The sequence below is a fragment of the Zingiber officinale genome, chromosome 6B, assembly GCF_018446385.1.
Source record: "Zingiber officinale cultivar Zhangliang chromosome 6B, Zo_v1.1, whole genome shotgun sequence".
Lineage (NCBI taxonomy): Eukaryota > Viridiplantae > Streptophyta > Magnoliopsida > Zingiberales > Zingiberaceae > Zingiber > Zingiber officinale.
Window position 1 is genome coordinate 81,546,247 of NC_055996.1, and position 22,072 is coordinate 81,568,318.

Here is a 22,072-nt window from a genome sequence, read left to right on the forward strand (position 1 = left end):
TCCTGGGACGGATTAACAGGGACGCTGGGACGAACATATTCACCTTTTACCACAACGACGACAACTACACATAAAATGTGACTTATTTCAGTGAGAGATGAGAGCAACCACAGACTAAAAGCAGTTTACAGACCTCAGACGATAAGCACCAACTCTTAAATGACTTATTCCAGTGAGATAATAAATGATGTCTATCACTCAGAATCATGCAAGTTGGTGCAAAGCAGTTGCATCATCCACTGTTATTACCAGATGCATGAAATTCATAACATTTGATCTTAAATAAGAAGTGAAAAATATAATAACGAAATTTGCACTGTACAACACTAACAAAGATGAAAGTAATGTCAAAATATAGGCACTAATCAAGCAACTTAAGAATACCTCAAGTATCTATATTTGGAAAATGTTAAGGGGCCTGCTCATCTATTCAACCCAAAATGAGAGCTCATTTGGAATGAGTGCAGCCTTTATTTAAAAGGAACAGGACTGCCTAAATTGGGCAATCTGGGGCTTTATAGGAAGAATCATCCTGAGCAGATTTGTTTTCCAACAAGAATGTCGGTAAGGAATTTGCAGGAAATACAGCATGGCGTTCCCCTCGGACCTTTTTCTTTAGCTGCTCCATGAGGCGGTGGGATTCTCTAATGTCAAGCCATGAACCGGACCCATTATTTTCCCAAGCATCTATTACATGTTGCTGGAACTCCATTGCGCGTTCATAACTGCAATCAGAAGTGTTATCTTTTGATTAACATAGTTTTCTTATACAAAATAGCAAAACAAAACAGCAGGCCATTCCATCATTATAAAAAAAACTAAAAAAATTTTGGGGAAAACCTAGAACTTTGGTCATTACCAAATCACATACCATTTTTTCACCCTTTGTTTTATAATTAGTGTATCAGAGTGAGATTGCTTAAATGGATTGTGAGGCCACTAGAAAAGGATAAGTTTCTAATAGGAAGATGAGCTAACATTTTAATTTCCTTACCTATCAGACTATATTTCCACCACCGCTTATACAAGTGTATAACAACATTAGAATTTAGAAGAGCGAGTTTCTCACAAGATGAGCTACCATTTTTAGTGAAAGATATAGACATTGACACATCCATGGATCCAACATAACTAAGAAATAATTGACCTTATTCATGTAATCATATTTCTATTACGTGTTTTACAACTTTTGAATCCATGGAAGGCCTTTTTCTCTTGCAATGAATCAAATAACACCTTGAAAGCAGTAATTTCTTTCAAGTTAGAACACAAACAGTACGCAGCTTGGACACGGAAGCCTATAACATCAACAATGAACCTTACTTTAATTTTTGAGATCAGAAGTCATTTGTGTGATACTAGTAAAGATTACCAAAAAACTGAATAATGTTCAACTGTGAATCATTAGTACTATGCCCTTGCTTCTTCAATGTTCTTAAGGCCTCCTCAGGTAAAGTAGAAAGCTTTTGCACACAAGGCCTTACATGATAAGAATATACAAAAGCAATATTTGTTGCAAAAAAAAAAATAGATAAGGGCTAAAGCGCATCAATTACTAAAACACATTAATTCTGACAAAATTGGAGAACTTTTTAAATTAAATATATTATCAATGGACTAGGCAAGGAACACTGAATATGAATACCAGCAAGTAGAATGTATAACTAATGCAGCATTCCTGATGTTGCATATTATCAATATTCAGAATAGTGTTTACCTATATTAATAGCTACTAAGATGTATCATGTGGCGACTGGATGCAAAGAGAAAATGTTTACGAATATTAGAGAAATATCCTAATTTACCATGATGATGACCTTATTATACTTCACTAAGAATACGGATTCACGTGTTAGTGACCAGTATAGTAGCAGAATTCTAGAACACGTGTCTAATAAGAATTAGTGAATGAAATACCCATAGAATAATGATAGTATGTAAATCACAAGAACATGATTGTATACCTTCCCATGGTTCCATAAGCATTAGCAATGCATTGGTATGTATCAATTGAATCCTCATGTTGTAGCCCAAATGACTCGTCAATTATGTCCTTTGCACGAAGAAACATCTCCACCGCAGATTGTGGCTGATTCGTGTCCAAATATGCTTGCCCTAAATGCTTAGTGGCCAATCCTAAACCGAAATGTTTTGGACCAAAACAGTCTTTTATCTTCACAATTGCACTTTCTAAGTACGGAATTGATAGTGGTACCCTCTTTGTATAGAGAAGCAGCCACCCAACCCTTGCTGAGACGCTTCCCTCCAGATGCCTCTCTTGTGGAAGATCCTGAAGAATAGCAAGGGTCCTCTTCATCAAAGACAAAGCAATCTCATAGACATCCATTGTCTCATACAACATAGACATCTCTACATATGCTCCAGCAACCTTTGAAGGAGACTCTGCTTCCTTCTTATCAAGAATACCACAAGCAATTTCCAAACATCTCTTAGCATCACCGAACTTCTCTTGGTTACACAAACATTTGGCCATTGAGATAAGCACAAAGGCTCTTGTCTCACTTTCTTTCTCGGTCTTCTGAGCTACCCTTTTGAGTGTTTGTGTCGCAAGTTCCAATCTACCTAGTTCAATCAATATGTTAGCCCCATCAATTTCGACCTCGCACAACTGCTCATCGAGGCCTAAACACTCCAATGCCCTCCTGGACAGCTCGCTCTGCTCCAAGGCCTCCTCATACTCTTCCAAGCCACTATAAATAACCCCAAGAAGGCGCCTAACCTGGACGACCTCTTCAGAACTTTCCCCAAAATGTCTCATATAAATCTCTAATGCCCTCAAGCCCAGTGGCAAAGCCTCGTCAAAAACCAGAACAACAGCCAAAGCTTCTGCCAGATCCTTGCAGGCGCTACCCATTTGCTTTGAATTACCCTCCAAGATCGTACCTTTCAGCTCAAAAGAGTTCTGTAGATGGGTCAAAGCCGCCCACCTTCGCCCCATTGCAGTCTTAGTATTCGCGAGTTGGAGCTGAACGGCGACAGTAGTCATAACAACATCTTTCTGCGCGGAGATTTCTCCCCGTGGGACCTCAAGGATCTGATCCGCAGTTTCCAAGGAGTCCAAGCTGTCGTCGTACCTCCTCATCTTGCAAGTGATGGAACCCATCAGGCAAAGGACCTTTGCAACAGGGAGCGACCATCCTCCGTCCCTCTTCTCAAAAAACTGCAGGGCTTTGACAGAAAAGGCGAGGGCTTTCTCCAAGTCTTCTGACCCTAGCAAGTCAAGCTGTTCGGACAGGCGGAGCGTGTCATCGTCGAGGGAGGACTCCAGTGATTCGAAGGCGGCGAGTACTTCCGAGACCGTGTTTAGAGATTTAGGAGGAGTCGGCCCAACGGAGACTGTCCGGATGCCGCGGCGAAGGGGGCAACTGGGAAAATGCGGAGGGAAGAAGGGGGAAAGCAGGGGACAACAGCTGGGGGACGGAGAGATGGGAGAAGGGGCTAGGGCAGAGAAGCGAGAGAGGAAACTGGTGAGAGGAGCGCCAGAGAGGCGGGTTTTGGGGAGCGAGGAGAGTGACAGCAGAGAAGCAGAGAGTGCTCGCTTCATGGCGAGGCGAGCAAGGGAAGCATCGAAGCCGAAGGGCATCGAATTCGAGGTTACAGAAACCCTCGAAAGCTCTTCACCTCGAGTCTCTAATGGGCCGGGCCCTCATTCGGTCATTCATGCAAGGCCGTGCCCAAACGGCCCGTGAGTTGTTCCAACTTTTGTTCGATCAAAATTCTACCAAACATCCATAAAATGTAATCCGTCCCTAAGATAATACGGGGAGGTACACAACTGATAACTATTAGTTATTAATGTACATGGTCAAGATATGGGAAAAGATATATTTAAATACATCAGATTTCGATCCTAAGATCTCATGTAATAACATTCTATGTCTTAACCACAATACTATCCAAGGAAATACTAACGAATAATTCTTGATCTTTCTCTTCCTCAATCAATCAATATTATGTTTTAATATATATTTATCTCTATCTATATATCCATTTTAACCTCTTCATGTTTATAATCTCTTATAATAATTTTGAGATTATGTAATTTTGAGCAAAATTACTATATATATTTTATATATAGTAATTTTAAATAAAAAGTTATCATAATATATAATAATTTTGAATAAAACTGAGGTAAAAAAAAGTTTTTTAAGGATAAAAATGGTACATAATAATACTGAAATAACAGTTTTTATATGAAAATTGGTATTAAAAATGTTCTTTGCTATTTTTAAAAATTAGACCGCTATCTAATTTAGCCAAGAAGAAATATATGATTAATTCTATTAATACAATTAATAAGAGTATAGAATAAAAATTATTGCCTCAGTATAATACAGTGGGACGGTGCTAGGAGGACATTAAAGCCCCGGGTTAGAGTATAGCGGAAAGGTATTCAATTATCAGTCAGTTATTTACAGGTTGATTCTTAATTATGGTACATTTATAAGAATTTTTTTTTCTAAATGAGACTCACAATCAAGGGATATTGAGCTTTTGTGTCACCCGCTGTGAGCGCTTTCCGATTTATTCTGACAGATTATGAAAAACTTCCGTGAGACCTGATTGGTCACCCAAGGTTTGATGTTACTTGACGGCTTGACCTGATTAATCAATTTTATTGAGTTGGTTAGTGCGAGACAGAATTACTACTATAAGATAAAAATTTGAATCTTGATAAAGTCAAGAAAAAAAAGTCCCCCTCGCATTGGTCAACTATAACTTTCCGATTTACTTCCTCACAGATGATCATGAGGTTGATCTTATGAGACTGCTGGAGTGGTGAATTCCATTTTTTACTATCATAGGTGGATATTAAAAGTATCATGGTTTAATTTTTCGTTGAAACATGCATATTTTTTATTCGAAGGAAAAATTATAGGAAATAACACGAAGTATGATTATCCAAGTGCGATTGGGTAGCCTTGTTGAATTAAATGCATGAATCACAAGTTAAATTCTATAAACACTTACAACCTTTGCAGCATATTTTAGTTGATCACGTTCTTGGTGTTTGTCGTCGAAAGAGCAATTACAAGAGTTTACGAGCTAAATTCCTTTTTTTTATGGATGTTCTATCTCTTGCAAGAAAAAGAAAGTCACAGCCAACCCTCTCATGCTTTTCCTGGGGCCTTCATTTATAAAGGAGTAAAGTGTGGGATAAGTGGGCAATTTAGAAACTGTCCACGTCCTTATCTCCTGCTACAACATCTTCCATTCATCCAAGTCAAGTTACATAAACTATATTAGAACATCCAATTTATATTTAAGGAAAAAAATAATTCATACGATAGCAAGCATATTGAGCGATTAAAGCTAAAAAAAGTTATTACACTTTATATAGCTACTTTATAAGATAAATTAGAGACATCAATATCTTGTATTTATCCCAATTAAATCAATATATCAATTTGACATTTTTAATCCCTCACAACTACTATTATGTCGAGTATATGTTCAATATTTCCAATCAATATAATTATTCATAATTATATTTTATTCACTCAAAAAATATATATAATTGGTCAATCAGTGAATAAATATTAAAGATATAAATTATTAAAATCTTTCTTTTTAACTAGAATATATTTATTTTAATCAATAGTTTTCTTAGCCATGTTCCATAGTCAATAGGATATAAGCTAAAGTAACATACTCTGATTAAATTTCAGGTAAATAGCTAAATAGGTAAAACCGAGTACAGGTTAAATTTAATACCACTCTGATTAGTTTTATTTAATCATTTTACACACATTCTTATATTTTTTAAAAAAATTAATATAATCTAAGAAAACCAAATAAATGAAACTAAATTTATTGTCAGAAATTAATAGTATAAACATTTCAAATTAGTCAATTAAAAAAATGATAATCTAATTTAGCTTTATTAACTATCTCTCGAAGTAATCGGTACAGTCTCATAGAAATTTTCCATCGACCATCGGAATAAATTGTGGATATCAGGGTGATAACATCAATGTTGATTAACCAATTGCATAAGTAATTTATTTCAAATTATAAAAATGAAATAAAATTAAAAATATGTGATATTTTATTTAAAAAATAAACTTGTATTTTTTATTAGGTAAGTAAAAAATATACTTAAAAAAATTTAAAAAAACATATTGTTAAAAAAATTAACATAAAGTTAAAAAGACAAATGTTAAAAAAAATTAAGTTTAAAAAACAAAACACCTAAAGTTACTGTTGATTTTATAATGGAGGGTAATATAATAAAATATTAAACTAAATTATATATTAAAATTTTCAAATAAATAAATTTTTATTACATTATTTAGGTTGAACCAAATAAATTAGGTTATATTTTATTTCCCATAATTTTCATTATGTGATTATATAATGATCACTTAACCAATTAAGATTATATATCATAACTTGAACCAAACACACTTTAAAAGTTATGATAAGATATTCATTTATTCAATAGATTATTTAAGAATCATTGATACGGTGATGAAGATAGACCCCTTAAGTATAATGATTTTTCTAAGATTAACATTAGGATTTTGATAAATGATAAAATATTTTATGTTTATTATTTATGTTTTTTTATTTTACGACTTATTCTTAATCTTAACAAAGTAGAAATATTTTAACTTTCATATTTGCGTTGGAAATCTTTTTGAAACGAGTAAGTTGCTTCTCTAATCCTAACATAATGAAATTTTAGATTATAATTAGTCCCATATTGTTAAAATAACAAGAAGCAAAATGTGAAAACTGCTATTAAAGCATATGGACATGAGCCTTTGCTCCATACTTACCTGGACGGGATCTATGGGTGATCAAGATGGCCTATGACCTAGCCCAATGACCTCCATTGCACTTCGGAGGGGTATTGGTCTACCATCTCCCCAAGTTGGGAGAGTGGACGTCATAATTTGTTGTAGTAGGGGTATGCGTTCGCGCGACCCCTTTCTAATTCTTAAAATAAATTATTTTATTTATTTTAATCCTAATTTTATTAATAATAATAATAATTATTTTTTATATATCACATGATTGGTTTTATTTAATCATTTTACCCACATTCTTATATTTTTAAAAAATTAATATAATCTAAGAAAACCAAATAAATGAAACTAAATTTATTGTCAGAAATTAATAGTATAAACATTTCAAATTAGTCAATTAAAAAAATGATAATCCTATTTAGCTTTATTAACTATCTCTCGAAGTAATCAGTAGATACAAATACATTATAGTGTGTAAATTGAGATATAAATATATTATAGTTAGAGTTCGAACCGTGAATATCTGGGTGATAACATCAATGCTGATTAACCAATTGCATAAGTAATTTATTTCAAATTATAAAAATGAAATAAAATTAAAAATATGTGATATTTTATTTAAAAAATAAAGTTGTATTTTTTATAAGGTAAGTAAAAAATATACTTAAAAAAATTTAAAAAATGAATAGTTAAAAACAATGTTAAAAAAAAATTAAGTTTAAAAAACAAAACACCTAAAGTTACTGTTGATTTTATAATGGAGGGTAATATAATAAAATATTAAACTAAATTATATATTAAAATTTTCAAATAAATAAATTTTTATTACATTATTTAGGTTGAACCAAATAAATTAGGTTATATTTTATTCCCCATAATTTTGATTATGTGATTACATAATGATCACTTAACCAATTAAGATTATATATGATAACTTGAACCAAACACACTTTAAAAGTTATGATAAGATATTCATTTATTCAATCGATTATTTAAGAATCATTGATCCAATTAGTTAGTGATACAGTGAGGAAGATCGACCCCCTTAGTATAATGGTTTTTCTAAGATTAACATTAGGATTTTGATAAATGATAAAAATATTTTATGTTTATTATTTATGTTTTTTTATTTTACGACTTATTCTTAATCTTAACAAAGTAGAAATATTTTAACTTTCATATTTGCATTGGAAATCTTTTTGAAACAAGGAAGTTGCTTCTCTGGTCTACCATCTCCCCAAGTTGGGAGAGTGGACGTCATAATTTGTTGTAGTGGGGGTACGCGTTCGCGCGGCCCCTTCCTAATTCTTAAAATAAATTATTTTATTTATTATAATCCTAATTTTATTAATAATAATAATAATTATTTTTTATATATCACATGATTGGTTTTATTTAATCATTTTACACACATTCTTATATATTTTTTTAAAAAATATAATCTAAGAAAACCAAATAAATGAAATTAAATTTATTGTCATAAATTAATAGTATAAACATTTCAAATTAGTCAATTAAAAAAAATGATAATCCTATTTAGCTTTATTAACTATCTCTCGAAGTAATCGGTATAGTACATTATAGTTAGAGTTCGAACCGTGAATATCTGGGTGATAACATCAATGCTAATTAACCAATTGCATAAGTAATTTATTTCAAATTATAAAAATGAAATAAAAATTAAAAATATGTGATATTTTATTTAAAAAATAAAGTTGTATTTTTTATAAGGTAAGTAAAAAATATACTTAATTTTTTTTTAAAAATGTATAGTTAAAAAAAAATGTTAAAAAAAATTAAGTTTAAAAAACAAAACACCTAAAGTTACTGTTGATTTTATAATGGAGGGTAATATAATAAAATATTAAACTAAATTATAGATTAAAATTTTCAAATAAATAAATTTTTATTACATTATTTAGGTTGAACCAAATAAATTAGGTTATAATTGATTCCCCGTAATTTTGATTATGTGATTACATAATGATCACTTAACCAATTAAGATTATATATGATAACTTGAACCAAACACACTTTAAAAGATATGATAAGATATTCATTTATTCAATCGATTATTTAAGAATCATTGATCCAATTAGTTAATACGGTGAGGAAGATAGACCTCCTTAGGTATAATGATTTTTCTAAGATTAACATTAGGATTTTGATAAATGATAAAATATTTTATGTTTATTATTTATGTTTTTTTATTTTGCGACTTATTATTAATCTTAACAAAGTAGAAATATTTTAACTTTCATATTTGCATTGAATCTTTTTGAAACAAGTAAGTTGCTTCTCTAATCCTAATATAATGAAGTTTTAGATTATAATTAGTCCCATATTGTTAAAATAACAAGAAGCAAAATATGAAAACTGCTATTAAAGCATATGGACATGAGCCTTTGCTCCATACTTACCTGGACAGGGTCTATGGGTGATCAAGATGGCCTATGACCTAGCCCAATGACCTCCATTGCACTTTGGAGGGGTATTGGTCTACCATCTCCCCAAGTTGGGAGAGTGGACGTCATAATTTGTTGTAGTGGGGATACGCGTTCGCGCGACCCCTTCCTAATTCTTAAAATAAATTATTGGGGACGTTGAATCAGAATACTAGAAAGTTATTACACCAGTGATAAGGCCTATAACACAAAAAGAGGGAACTCGTCATGGCCACTCATAACTAATCATGTAACGACCACCCTTCTTACTACTGCTACTACTCTCTAAGAGTGACCGTTACTTAACTACTAACTCTACTTAACCGGTATAATTAAAAACCACGAGGAATCTTTACCAAAAATTTTTGGCAGAATCTCCCCTGTACCGATGACTAAATCATCAATACAAACAAACTATACTCAGCCACAGGCGGCTGGAACATATATTTCCACAACCACGCAGTATAATATCACAAATAAAAGAAGGAAACTACCCTAATAATAGCAACCAACAATATCACTCCATCAATAGAACTCAACTACAAATGCGGAATAAACTTAATTACAATCTTGACTCATAATAGCATTTAAAGAAAACCAAAGAACTCTAAACAGAAAAGTCTTAACAATTCCTTAGCAAACTCTTGATCTCCCCATAGTCCAGCCATCACACACCTTCATCACCACCACCTTGTCGCCTTCCTTGCTAAATCTTTTCCTTTCCTTTATCTGCAGTAGGAGGAAGTGCAGTCTATAAGCATAAAGCTTAGTAAGCGCTATCTACTCACAAAAACTCGATATGCATGTATATAAATAAAAACATGCTAAAACTGAATGCTAACATATAAAACTACTCATGCTCATAAATAGCAAAGGAATCATACTAACTGAAATACTAAACATGTATAGCTAATCATGCTCATAAACCAATAAAGGAATAAAACTATAACTGCATGCTGAAAGCAAATAAAGCTAAACATGCTGAATAATCAAATAGCAAGAAACAAATAAAATTACTACTGCATGCTTCAAATAACAAGAAACTAAACTTTCTAATTCTAAACATATTTGAAGCTCGTTTCATTTGTTTCAAAAACTTATACTTTAATACTTCAAAATAATAATAAACTTCTTTTGGGCCCGGCATTGTACCATTTAGCGCGCATTCTTAATAAGAATCGAGGTAGCTAATCCCGAAACTACTAAGATACTTCTAGGCCTTGTGCCTAGGGGCATCTTGGAGCCCATCCCTTGGACCTTGTGTCCTGGACCTTGTGTCTGGTACATGCCATTAAAGTAAAATACTTTCTTTATAACTATAACTTCTTTATACTTGCCCTTTCTTGGCATTTAAGCAAACACCTTGTGTGCGCTTTTGATATTCCACTTCTGGAATTAAGATCAAATTAAAGCCTTGGTCTTTCTTCGCTTATAACTTCTCATATTAGTCCAATAGCAAAGGACCAAAAATAGGAATCAATACTGCTCATGTTAAACTGATAGCAAAGGAAACTGTACGTCTAATAGCAATAGAAAAGAAGTCTGCTCATGCTTACAAATAGCTAAGGAAAAGCTAGAAAAAGGAAAACTGTTCTTCTATTAGCAATGTAAAAGAAATCTGCTCATTCTAATTAATTCCAACAAAGTGGAACATAAGGAAAGGATGATTTCTGCTACAATCAAAAGTTACCACATGATATACTAAAGCATATGTTGTTCATGTCTAGTTAATGGCATACAAACCTATTCTGCAAAGCTAACATAGAATGATATACTTAAACACATGCTATTCTCAAATCTCCAATTATCTCAATGCTGTACTGTATACAAAACTAAACCCCTAATCAACTTCAATAGCTACTAGAGAAACTGAAAGTGAGGTAGATGATTTTATCAATACCAACATTCTAATTGGTACAAAGAAAGATAGATAAAAACAACAAACCATTTACCCCCACCAGTAAAAAGAACAACATTCTTTAAGCTAGCATTCAACGGAACCTACAGATTTCACCATTTAACTTCTAGAATCCAAAATTATCTACAAGCAAACTCTAAGGTTTCATGCAAGGCTTCGGAACAAGGAAAAGAAACAAGGAATGAACTTCGGTGCTATCCCAATGCTGTATACCATGATCCGGAAGCAAAGAACATAAATTAAACCTCCTACTTTATAGAATTAGATCCCCACTGCAAGGTCAAAGTTTTCCAAAACCTAACAATTCCCCTTTTATTTCCCTAATGAAACTCACGGCATTTGTACCCTTTTGAACCTCACGGCAGAACTTCAAAAACAAAACAAGAGAAAAACTCCAAAAAAAAACTCGCGGAACTACTCCTACTGCAGGTGAGAAGCAACTCACCGGGATTTGCTTGGACTTACAACCGAAGGAGAGGAAGAAGATCTAGGGCTCGGAGGCTTGAAATACTCGGCTTCTTCTTGTGCTCGCGCCTCTTCTTGACGAGAGGAGCTCGGTGGTGTGATGACCTCTCGGAGAAGAGTTGATAGGAACCCAGGGGCCTATAACGTGAAAAAATCGAAAGAGAAAGGGAAAAGGGGGATAGGGTGATCGCTTCGAGGGGATCGGCCTCCAATAATCAAACGAAATTGATTAATTAAAAGGGAAATTACTTGTCTTCCAAAGTTACATAACGTCTCTTTAAATAGAGACCTAAATTACCTTTTCAAAAAGAAAAGGTCTAAAATAAAAATAAAATAAAACTACCTTTTCAAAAGAAAATGTGTAAAAGAAAAATAAAATAAAAATACATTTTCATGAGAAAATGTCAAATTAAAACTTATCTAAAATAAAAAAGGAAAAGTCTAAAACTTATTTAAAAAGGAAATAAAATTAATAGATTTATTTGAAAAGATCCATTAAAGGATCTTATCATTCCACCGCCCTTCAAAACAACCTTGTCCTCAAGGTTGTTTATCAATAAACTCTGGAAATTTTTCTTGAATGGTATCATATAATTCCCATGTTGCATCATCGATAGATAAATTGTCCCATTGAATTAATAGCTCAACCGTTGCTTAATTGTTCTTCTTCACAAGTCTCCTTTCTAAAATAGCATAAGGTTGAAATTTAACTTCACCATCTAAATTCACTTCAGGAAGATGTTGTTGAGGAGTAAATTTATCGCCTAGTTTCTTCTTTAAACAAGACACGTGAAATACAGGGTGTATTTTAGAATCTTGTGGAAGCTCCAAGCGATAAGCAACAGGTCCAATACGTTCCATCACTTTATAAGGGCCATAAAATTTCGGTGATAACTTCATAGAGTTTGAACGACGAATTGAAACTTGTTTGTATGGTTGTAGTTTTAGAAAAACCCAATCTCCTATTGCAAATTCTCTTTCCGAACGATGCATGTCGGCCAATTGCTTCATTCTTGCTTGTGCCTCGCATAAGTTATTTTTCAAAAGTTGCAATATTTGGTCCCTTGTGCGTAGATTTTGGTCGACTTGATGCACATTTGTTGATCCACGTGTGTATGAGCTAACTGAGGGTGGTATACATCCATAAACGGCCTCAAATGGGGTAATCTTAGTAGCTGAGTGGTAGGTCGTATTGTACCACCATTCTGCCCATGGAAGCCAACGAACCCACTCCTTGGGTCTATCTCCAGTTAAGCAACGTAAATAATTCTCTAAACATCGATTAACAACCTCTGTTTGTCCATCAGACTGTGGGTGGTAAGATGTGCTAAAATTAAGTTTAGTACCTTGCAATTGGAATAATTCTCTCCAAAATTTACTTGTGAAAATCGGATCTCTATCAGTGACAATAGATCTTGGTAGACCATGTAGTTTGATTATATGGTCAACAAATGCTTGAGCAACACGGGCAGTAGTATAAGGATGTGATAATGTACAAAAATGGGCATACTTTGTCAGACGATCAACGACCACCATGATAGTACTTTGTCCTTGTGAAGTGGGTAACCCATCTATGAAATCCATGGAAATGTCTGTCCAAATTTGTTCAGGTATAGGAAGGGGTTGAAGAAGACCTAGTCTTGCTACATTTTCTCCTTTGTTTCTTTGACATATATCACATTCAGCAACAAAGTTTTTGGTATCCTTCTTCATTCCCTTCCAAGCTCTTGAAATCCGTTTATACGTGCGTAGGAAGCCAGAATGCCCTGCAATTGGTGAACAATGAAATTCCTCCAGTATTACTTCCTTTTCAGCTGAGTTTGCTGGAAGGAAGATTCTATTTTTATATCGTAAAATTTCTCCATCCCAAGAATAGTGGGGTTCTGGCGATGAATTTTGTAATATGTTTTGGATGAGAGCCTGTGCCGCTGAATTTTCCTTTTGCTCCTTTTTTATGTTCTCCAAGTTTTTGCAAGTTACTAAGAATATAGCAGTGAACTCTATTTGGTTAGGAAGGCGAGATAAAGCATCAGCGACTGTATTTTCCGTTCCCTTCTTGTAAACGATTTCATAATCATATCCTAAAAGTCTCTTGATCCATTTTTGTTGATCCATATTTGAGATACGTTGATCCAAGATGAACTTAAGACTCTTATGATCAGTTCGTATTTGAAAGCGTCGGCCAAGAAGATAGGGTCTCCATTTTGTAACGGCATGTATGATAGCCAACATTTCCTTGTCATAAATTGACATCTGTTGATGTAGAGGAGATAGTGCCTTGCTAGTAAAAGCTAATGGTTGTCCTTCTTGCATAAGTACTGCTCCGATTCCAACTCCAGATGCATCGGCTTCAATGACAAATTGCTTATTAAATTAGGTAGTGCAAGAACTGGTGTTGTCGTCATAGCCTCCTTTAAATTTTGAAATGCGTTTTCTGCTTCAGGACACCATCTAAATGCATCTTTCTTTAACAAAGCCGTTAGTGGAGCGCTAATCTTTCCATAATTTTTTACAAATTTACGATAATAACCTGTGAGACCCAGAAAACCACGTAATGCCTTGATATTCTTTGGGGTGGGCCACTCCTTCATAACTAGCACCTTTGATGGATCAGTAGCTACTCCTTTTTTACTTACAATATGACCAAGGTATTCCACCTTAGTTGTCCCAAAGTTGCACTTAGATCTTTTCACAAAAAGAGAATGCTCACGCAAAAGAGTGAGTACTTTATAAAGGTGATGCAAATGATCTTCGAATGATGAACTATAAACAAGGATATCATCAAAGAAAATCAAAACAAACTTGCGGAGATACGGCCTGAAAATATCGTTCATCAAACTTTGGAATGTAGAAGGTGCATTAGTTAAACCGAAAGGCATGACTAAAAATTCATAATGACCATCATGAGTCCGAAAGGCTGTTTTTGGAATGTCCGGCTGATAGATCCTTATTTGATGGAAGCCTGAGCGAAGATCCAATTTTGAGAAGAATGAGGAACCTCCTAATTCATCAAGTAATTCATCAATGATGGGGATGGGATACTTATCTTTCACCGTAATTTTATTGAGTGCCCGATAATCTACACACATTCGCCAACTTCCATCTTTCTTTCGCACAAGCAGTACTGGAGATGAATATGGGCTTACACTTGGGCGAACAATACCAGCTTGAAGCATCTCTTGTACAATCTTCTCAATTACCTCCTTCTGTATGTAAGGGTAGCGATAAGGTCTAACATTTGTTGGTGCACTCCCCGGTATTAGAGGTATACGATGATCATGTGAACGTGATGGAGGAAGTCCCTTTGGCTCAGCAAATATCATAGAAAATTTAGAAAGAAGTGTCTCTAATTCTGGAGGGGTATATGAGGTACCTTTATGATCCTTTTTGATGGAGAGTTGCATAAGAAAAATGGAGCAATCTTTCTTTAATAGCCGCTCTGCCTGATAACTACTGATTGATGTGATAGTATCTTGTCTCTTGCCTCTGATGCAAACTTCTTTTCCTTGATCTTGGAAGCGCATTGTTAGTTGAGAGAAATTCCATATTATGTCTCCTAATGTTCTCAACCATTGTGCTCCAAGTACAACATCGCATCCATCCAGGGGTAGAAGAAAAAGATCTGTGATTAATTCATAATTTGGTAAGATAATTTTAATACCTTCGCATTTTCCTGGACTTGTAAGTGATCTTCCATCCGCCACCTTAACATCAAATGTGGATGCTCGCTCTAATTTTTGTTTAAGCCTTCTTGCTAAGGTTGAGTCTAGAAAATTGTTGGTGCTTCCTGAATCTATAAGTATCATTACTGGTTGCTTTTTAATGAATCCTTTTACCTTCATTGTTTGAGGAGTTTGTAGTCCTTCTAAGGCATGTACTGATATTGCCATAGAGTCATCTTGTACTTCGTTGATATTATCTTGTGTTTCACCTTCATAGAAATCATCTTCTTCCTCAGAGTTCTCTATTGGTTCAATCATCAGTATCCTCTTTTGCTTGCATTGATGACCACGGTGCCACTTTTCATCGCAATGCCAACATAATCCCTTTGCCATCCTTTCCTTGATCTCTTCTTTTGTCAATCTACGAGGTGTTGAATAATGTGATGGGTTTTCACGAATTACCTTGTTATTTCTTCTTCCTTCCTCATTGATCTTCTCTTCTTGTAGTCGTGCAAAGGATAAGGCAGCCTTCATGGTGCGGGGTTGATTCATTTTTACTTCTCGTCGTATATCAAGGCGAAGTCCTTCAATAAAAGTGCCCAGTAGTTGCTTTTCTGACCAATCACGAGTTCGATTAGAGAGTCGCTCGAATCGCCCTTGGTACTCTAGTACGGTTGAAGTCTATCGAATTTTGGCCAATTCTCCATCAACATTCTCATAACCGGAGGGACCAAATCGATTAATGAGTTCTTCCTTGAATTCCTCCCATTTTGGAGGCCCATGGCATGCTTCAAGCCAGTCATACCATTGGATGGCATCGCCTTCAAGATTTATAGATGCTAGTTCTACCTTTGCATTGTCCGACGTGCCGTGGAAGCGAAAATATTTTTCAGCCCTTGAAATCCATCCAATCGGATCGTTGTTCTCCCAGCGAGGAAATTCCACCTTCATACGTAGATAGTTGTGCTCTCGATCTTCATTTGAGTTTGCTCCTTGGTCATAATGTTGTTGTCGAGATTGTTGATTTATTCCCTTTTTGATTAGTATGCTTGAGCTGGAATCTGCTTCTAAACGATCCTTCAATTCTTGTACTATTGTGACCAACGATGCCATAGTTTTTTCGAGTTTATCCATCCTTGTCTCGTGCTTAGCTTCAAATTCCAAAGCCCATTTGGCGTCAGGATGAGATCCTCCGGTCGCCATGACAGAGTGAATTTTCTTTTCTTGAAGTCGGGTTAAGGCCATGCGCTTGTTGAAGTTGCTGCGAAATACTATAGGACGAAGATGAAATGAACTTGCTCTGATACCAAGTTGATAGGAACTCAGGGGCCTATCACGTGAAAAAATCGAAAGAGAAAGGGAAAAGGGGGATAGGGTGATCGCTTCGAGGGGATCGACCTCCAATAATCAAACGAAATTGATTAATTAAAAGGGAAATTGCTTGTCTTCCAAAGTTACATAACGTCTCTTTAAATAGAGACCTAAATTACCTTTTCAAAAAGAAAAGGTCTAAAAGAAAAATAAAATAAAACTACCTTTTCAAAAGAAAATGTGTAAAAGAAAAATAAAATAAAAATACATTTTCATGAGAAAATGTCAAATTAAAACTTATCTAAAATAAAAAAGGAAAAGTTTAAAACTTATTTAAAAAGGAAATAAAATTAATAGATTTATTTGAAAAGATCCATTAAAGGATCTTATCAAGAGTGCTCGCCGGCCACCGCAATGCCCTAGCTTTGCTCGCTGCGGTTTCCCCCGTGGAGAGATGCGCCGTCGCGTGAGAAGAGAGGAATCGAGAGTTTTTTAGGTCACGGGTGAAACTTAAGTCCTCTTCTTATAACTAGGGTTTTTATCATCTAACTACTGCTTAAGTATTATTCACTCTTTCCTTAATTAACACCGGCCGCTAGCCCTGTTGGTCAGCCGACTTTTAACCGAATCGAAGGGTCTCGGTTTCAATCCCTTAGCCGCGCACTTTTCCTCAATTTATTCTCTAATCATTAACTATGCTATAAACTTAATTCTCACCATATAAGGTTAACAAAATCGTGTAGCTCAGCGGTTGGGCCGGTTTTGCTTGGGTCCATCCGACCCGAGGTTGTGGGTTCGAATCTCACCTTCATCGTTTTTTTTAAAACTTCTTTCTTTTGTAACCCTACTAAACGACCTCCAAAAATTACGTAAAAATACTCTAAAAATTCCTAAAAATCTTTAGAATATTTTAAAAGTATTTCCAAATATTTTTATGGATTTTTAGAACTTGAAATAGGAAAAATTGGGTCGTTACAAATCATCTATGATATTCAATTGTATCCTAGATACTACTACAATTTTGAGATCCACATAGCCATTGTGTGCATTAAGATACCTATCCATTATTGAAGGAACCAAAGAGGAAATAGCATAACAATGTCTATCAGCAAGAAGCTGCTAGATAGTAGCATTTTGAAATAAACAATATATTAGTAGTCATTCAGTGAACCAAGGCTTTGCAAGTAAACATAGAGGTTAAAGAACTCTTAAGGACTCAATGAAATTGTTATACCTTAAAAGCATTGGAAATTGTAGAATCCACAAAATCAAGAATGAACCCACCAGCTAGAGTTCCAAAGATTCACATGATTGGTTTTATTTAATCATTTTACACACATTCTTATATTTTTAAAAAATTAATATAATCTAAGAAAACCAAATAAATGAAACTAAATTTATTATTAGAAATTAATAGTATAGACATTTCAAATTAGTCAATTAAAAAAATGATAATCCTATTTAGCTTTATTAACTATCTCTCGAAGTAATCGGTACAGTCTCATATAAATTTTTTACCGACCACCAGTGTAAATTGAGATACAAATACATTATAGTTAGGGTTCGAACCGTGAATATCTGGGTGATAACATTCTGATTAACCAATTGCATAAGTAATTTATTTCAAATTATAAAAATGAAATAAAATTAAAAATATGTGATATTTTATTTAAAAAATAAAGTTGTATTTTTTATAAGGTAAGTAAAAAATATACTTAATTTTTTTTTAAAAAATGTATAGTTAAAAAACAAATGTTAAAAAAAAATTAAGAGGATGTTTGGCTAAACTTATTAAAAACAACTTATAAATTCGTACAGCTTATAAGTTGTTTTAGAAGCTTATAAGTTGTTAGGTCTTATTTTAAAAATAAGTTGTTAAAGTGTTTGGGTGAACTTATTACAATCAACTTAAAGGTATTGATGTGTTTGGTATTATAAGATCTTTTTATTAATAAAATTACCAAAAAGGGTATAATACTATTAATAGAGGATTTTGATATTTTTATTAATAAAGGATTTTGGGTGAATTTCTGCATGGGGGAGAGAAAATTGGAAAGAGGCATTGGCGGAGAAGATGACACAGTGTTATAAGAGAAGTCGACGGAGATAAAAAGATATTAGGCTTATAAAAATTTATGGAGGATAAGATGAGGATTTGTGAAATTATATAAGGATATTTTGGAGAAATAAATTATTAAAATAAGATCTTTTTTAAAAAAGTAGGGACTTCCATACTTTTTTAAAAACAACTTATAAGCTCTAAAACAACTTTTTTTGACAGCTTATAAGATGTTTGGGAAAAAATTTACCAAACAAATTTGAAGAGCTTATAAGCTCCAAAACAACTTATAAGCTGTTTTAGAGAGCTTATAAGTTCAGCCAAACATCCTCTAAGTTTAAAAAACAAAACACCTAAAGTTACTATTGATTTTATAATGGAGGGTAATATAATAAAATATTAAACTAAATTATATATTAAAATTTTCAAATAAATAAATTTTTATTACATTATTTAGGTTGAACCAAATAAATTAGGTTTTATTTTATTCCCCGTAATTTTGATTATGTGATTACATAATAATCATTTAACCAATTAAGATTATATATGATAACTTGAACCAAACACACTTTAAAAGTTATGATAAGATATTCATTTATTCAATCAATTATTTAAGAATCATTGATCCAATTAGTTAGATACGGTGAGGAAGATAGACCCCCTTAGGTATAATGATTTTTCTAAGATTAACATTAGGATTTTGATAAATGATAAAATATTTTATGTTTATTATTTATGTTTTTTTATTTTATGACTTATTCTTAATCTTAACAAAGTAGAAATATTTTAACTTTCATATTTGCATTGGAAATCTTTTTGAAACAAGTAAGTTGCTTCTCTAATCCTAACATATAATGAAGTTTTAGATTAAATTAGTCCCATATTGTTAAAATAACAAGAAGCAAAATGTGAAAACTGCTATTAAAGCATATGGACATGAGCCTTTGCTCCATACTTACCTGGACAGGGTCTATGGGTGATCAAGATGGCCTATGACCTAGCCCAATGACCTCCATTGCACTTTGGAGGGGTATTGTCTACCATCTCCCCAAGTTGGGTGAGTGGACGTCATAATTTGTTGTAGTGGGGGTACGCGTTCGCGCGGCCCCTTCCTAATTCTTAAAATAAATTATTTTATTTATTTTAATCCTAATTTTATTAATAATAATAATAATAATTTTTTATATATCACATGATTGGTTTTATTTAATCATTTTACACACATTCTTATATTTTTAAAAAATTAATATAATCTAAGAAAACCAAATAAATGAAACTAAATTTATTGTCAGAAATTAATAGTATAAACATTTCAAATTAGTCAATTAAAAAAATGATAACATCAATGCTGATTAACCAATTGCATAAGTAATTTATTTCAAATTATAAAAATGAAATAAAATTAAAAATATGTGATATTTTATTTAAAAAATAAAGTTGTATTTTTTATAAGGTAAGTAAAAAATATACTTAAAAAATTTCAAAAAATGTATAGTTAAAAAACAAATGTTAAAAAAAAATTAAGTTTAAAAAACAAAACACCTAAAGTTACTATTGATTTTATAATGGAGGGTAATATAATAAAATATTAAACTAAATTATATATTAAAATTTTCAAATAAATAATTTTTTTTTTACATTATTTAGGTAGAACCTAATAAATTAGGTTATATTTTATTCCCCATAATTTTGATTATGTGATTACATAATGATCACTTAATCAATTAAGATTATATATAATAACTTGAACCAAACACACTTTAAAAATTATGATAAGATATTCATTTATTATTATTTAAGAATCATTGTTCCAATTAGTTAGAGATACGGTGAGGAAGATAGACCCCCTTAGGTATAATGATTTTTCTAAGATTAACATTAGGATTTTGATAAATGATAATTTTTCTAAGATTAACATTAGGATTTTGATAAATGATAAAATATTTTATGTTTATTATTTATGTTTTTTTATTTTACGACTTATTCTTAATCTTAACAAAGTAGAAATAGTTTAACTTTCATATTTGCATTGGAAATCTTTTTGAAACATGTAAGTTGCTTCTCTAATCCTAACATAATGAAGTTTTAGATTATAATTAGTCTCATATTGTTAAAATAACAAGAAGCAAAATGTGAAAACTGCTATTAAAGCATATGGACATGAGCCTTTGCTCCATACTTACCTGGATGGGGTCTATGGGTGATCAAGATGGCCTATGACCTAGCCCAATGACCTCCATTGCACTTTGGAGGGGTATTGGTCTACCATCTCCCCAAGTTGGGAGAGTGGACGTCATAATTTGTTGTAGTGGGGGTACGCGTTCGCGCGGCCCCTTCCTAATTCTTAAAATAAATTATTTTATTTATTTTAATCCTAATTTTATTAATAATAATAATAATTATTTTTTATATATCACATGATTGGTTTATTTAATCATTTTACACACATTCTTATATTTTTTTAAAATTAATATAATCTAAGAAAACCAAATAAATGAAACTAAATTTATTGTAAATTATAAAAATGAAATAAAATTAAAAATATGTGATATTTTATTTAAAAAATAAAGTTGTATTTTTTATAATGTAAGTAAAAAATATACTTAAATATTTTTAAAAAATGTATAGTTAAAAAACAAATGTTAAAAAAAAATTAAGTTTAAAAAACAAAACACCTAAAGTTACTGTTGATTTTATAATGGAGGGTAATATAATAAAATATTAAACTAAATTATATATTAAAATTTTCAAATAAATCATTTTTTTTTACATTATTTAGGTAGAACCTAATAAATTAGGTTATATTTTATTCCCCATAATTTTGATTATGTGATTACATAATGATCACTTAATCAATTAAGATTATATATAATAACTTGAACCAAACACACTTTAAAAATTATGATAAGATATTCATTTATTCAATCGATTATTTAAGAATCATTGTTCCAATTAGTTAGAGATACGGTGAGGAAGATAGACCCCCTTAGGTATAATGATTTTTCTAAGATTAACATTAGGATTTTGATAAATGATAAAATATTTTATGTTTATTATTTATGTTTTTTTATTTTACGACTTATTCTTAATCTTAACAAAGTAGAAATAGTTTAACTTTCATATTTGCATTGGAAATCTTTTTTAAACAAGTAAGTTGCTTCTCTAATCCTAACATAATGAAGTTTCAGATTATAATTAGTCCCATATTGTTAAAATAACAAGAAGCAAAATGTGAAAACTGCTATTAAAGCATATGGACATGAGCCTTTGCTCCATACTTACCTGGACGGGGTCTATGGGTGATCAAGATGGCCTATGACCTAGCCCAATGACCTCCATTGCACTTTGGAGGGGTATTGGTCTACCATCTCCCCAAGTTGGGAGAGTGGACGTCATAATTTGTTGTAGTGGCGGTACGCGTTCGCGCGGCCCCTTCCTAA

At 32.6% G+C, this 22,072-nt stretch overlaps 1 protein-coding gene, 5 non-coding genes and 1 pseudogene across 6 annotated transcripts; 6 read left to right on the forward strand and 1 right to left on the reverse strand.

The window, feature by feature from the left end:
- Positions 1–257: 257 nt before the first annotated feature.
- LOC121992847 (protein KINESIN LIGHT CHAIN-RELATED 1-like) lies at positions 258–3,637 on the reverse strand. Its single transcript, XM_042547446.1, has 2 exons — positions 1,965–3,637; positions 258–725 (listed from the first exon to the last, which is right to left on the reverse strand). Exons 1-2 carry the CDS (start codon positions 3,602–3,604, stop codon positions 494–496), a joined length of 1,872 nt encoding a protein of 623 aa, XP_042403380.1. The 5' UTR covers positions 3,605–3,637; the 3' UTR covers positions 258–493.
- A 3,158-nt stretch (positions 3,638–6,795) lies between these two features.
- On the forward strand, positions 6,796–6,957 carry LOC121993356. The gene has a single exon (XR_006115217.1). It is a non-coding gene; the product is annotated as a U1 spliceosomal RNA (small nuclear RNA).
- Positions 6,958–7,951: 994 nt separating this feature from the next.
- On the forward strand, positions 7,952–8,074 carry LOC121993429 (annotated as a pseudogene).
- Positions 8,075–9,185: 1,111 nt separating this feature from the next.
- On the forward strand, positions 9,186–9,347 carry LOC121993380. The gene has a single exon (XR_006115238.1). It is a non-coding gene; the product is annotated as a U1 spliceosomal RNA (small nuclear RNA).
- Positions 9,348–19,583: 10,236 nt separating this feature from the next.
- Positions 19,584–19,744, forward strand: LOC121993393. The gene has a single exon (XR_006115244.1). It is a non-coding gene; the product is annotated as a U1 spliceosomal RNA (small nuclear RNA).
- Positions 19,745–20,807: 1,063 nt separating this feature from the next.
- LOC121993332 lies at positions 20,808–20,969 on the forward strand. Its single transcript, XR_006115194.1, has one exon. It is a non-coding gene; the product is annotated as a U1 spliceosomal RNA (small nuclear RNA).
- A 937-nt stretch (positions 20,970–21,906) lies between these two features.
- Positions 21,907–22,068, forward strand: LOC121993368. The gene has a single exon (XR_006115228.1). It is a non-coding gene; the product is annotated as a U1 spliceosomal RNA (small nuclear RNA).
- Positions 22,069–22,072: the final 4 nt, after the last annotated feature.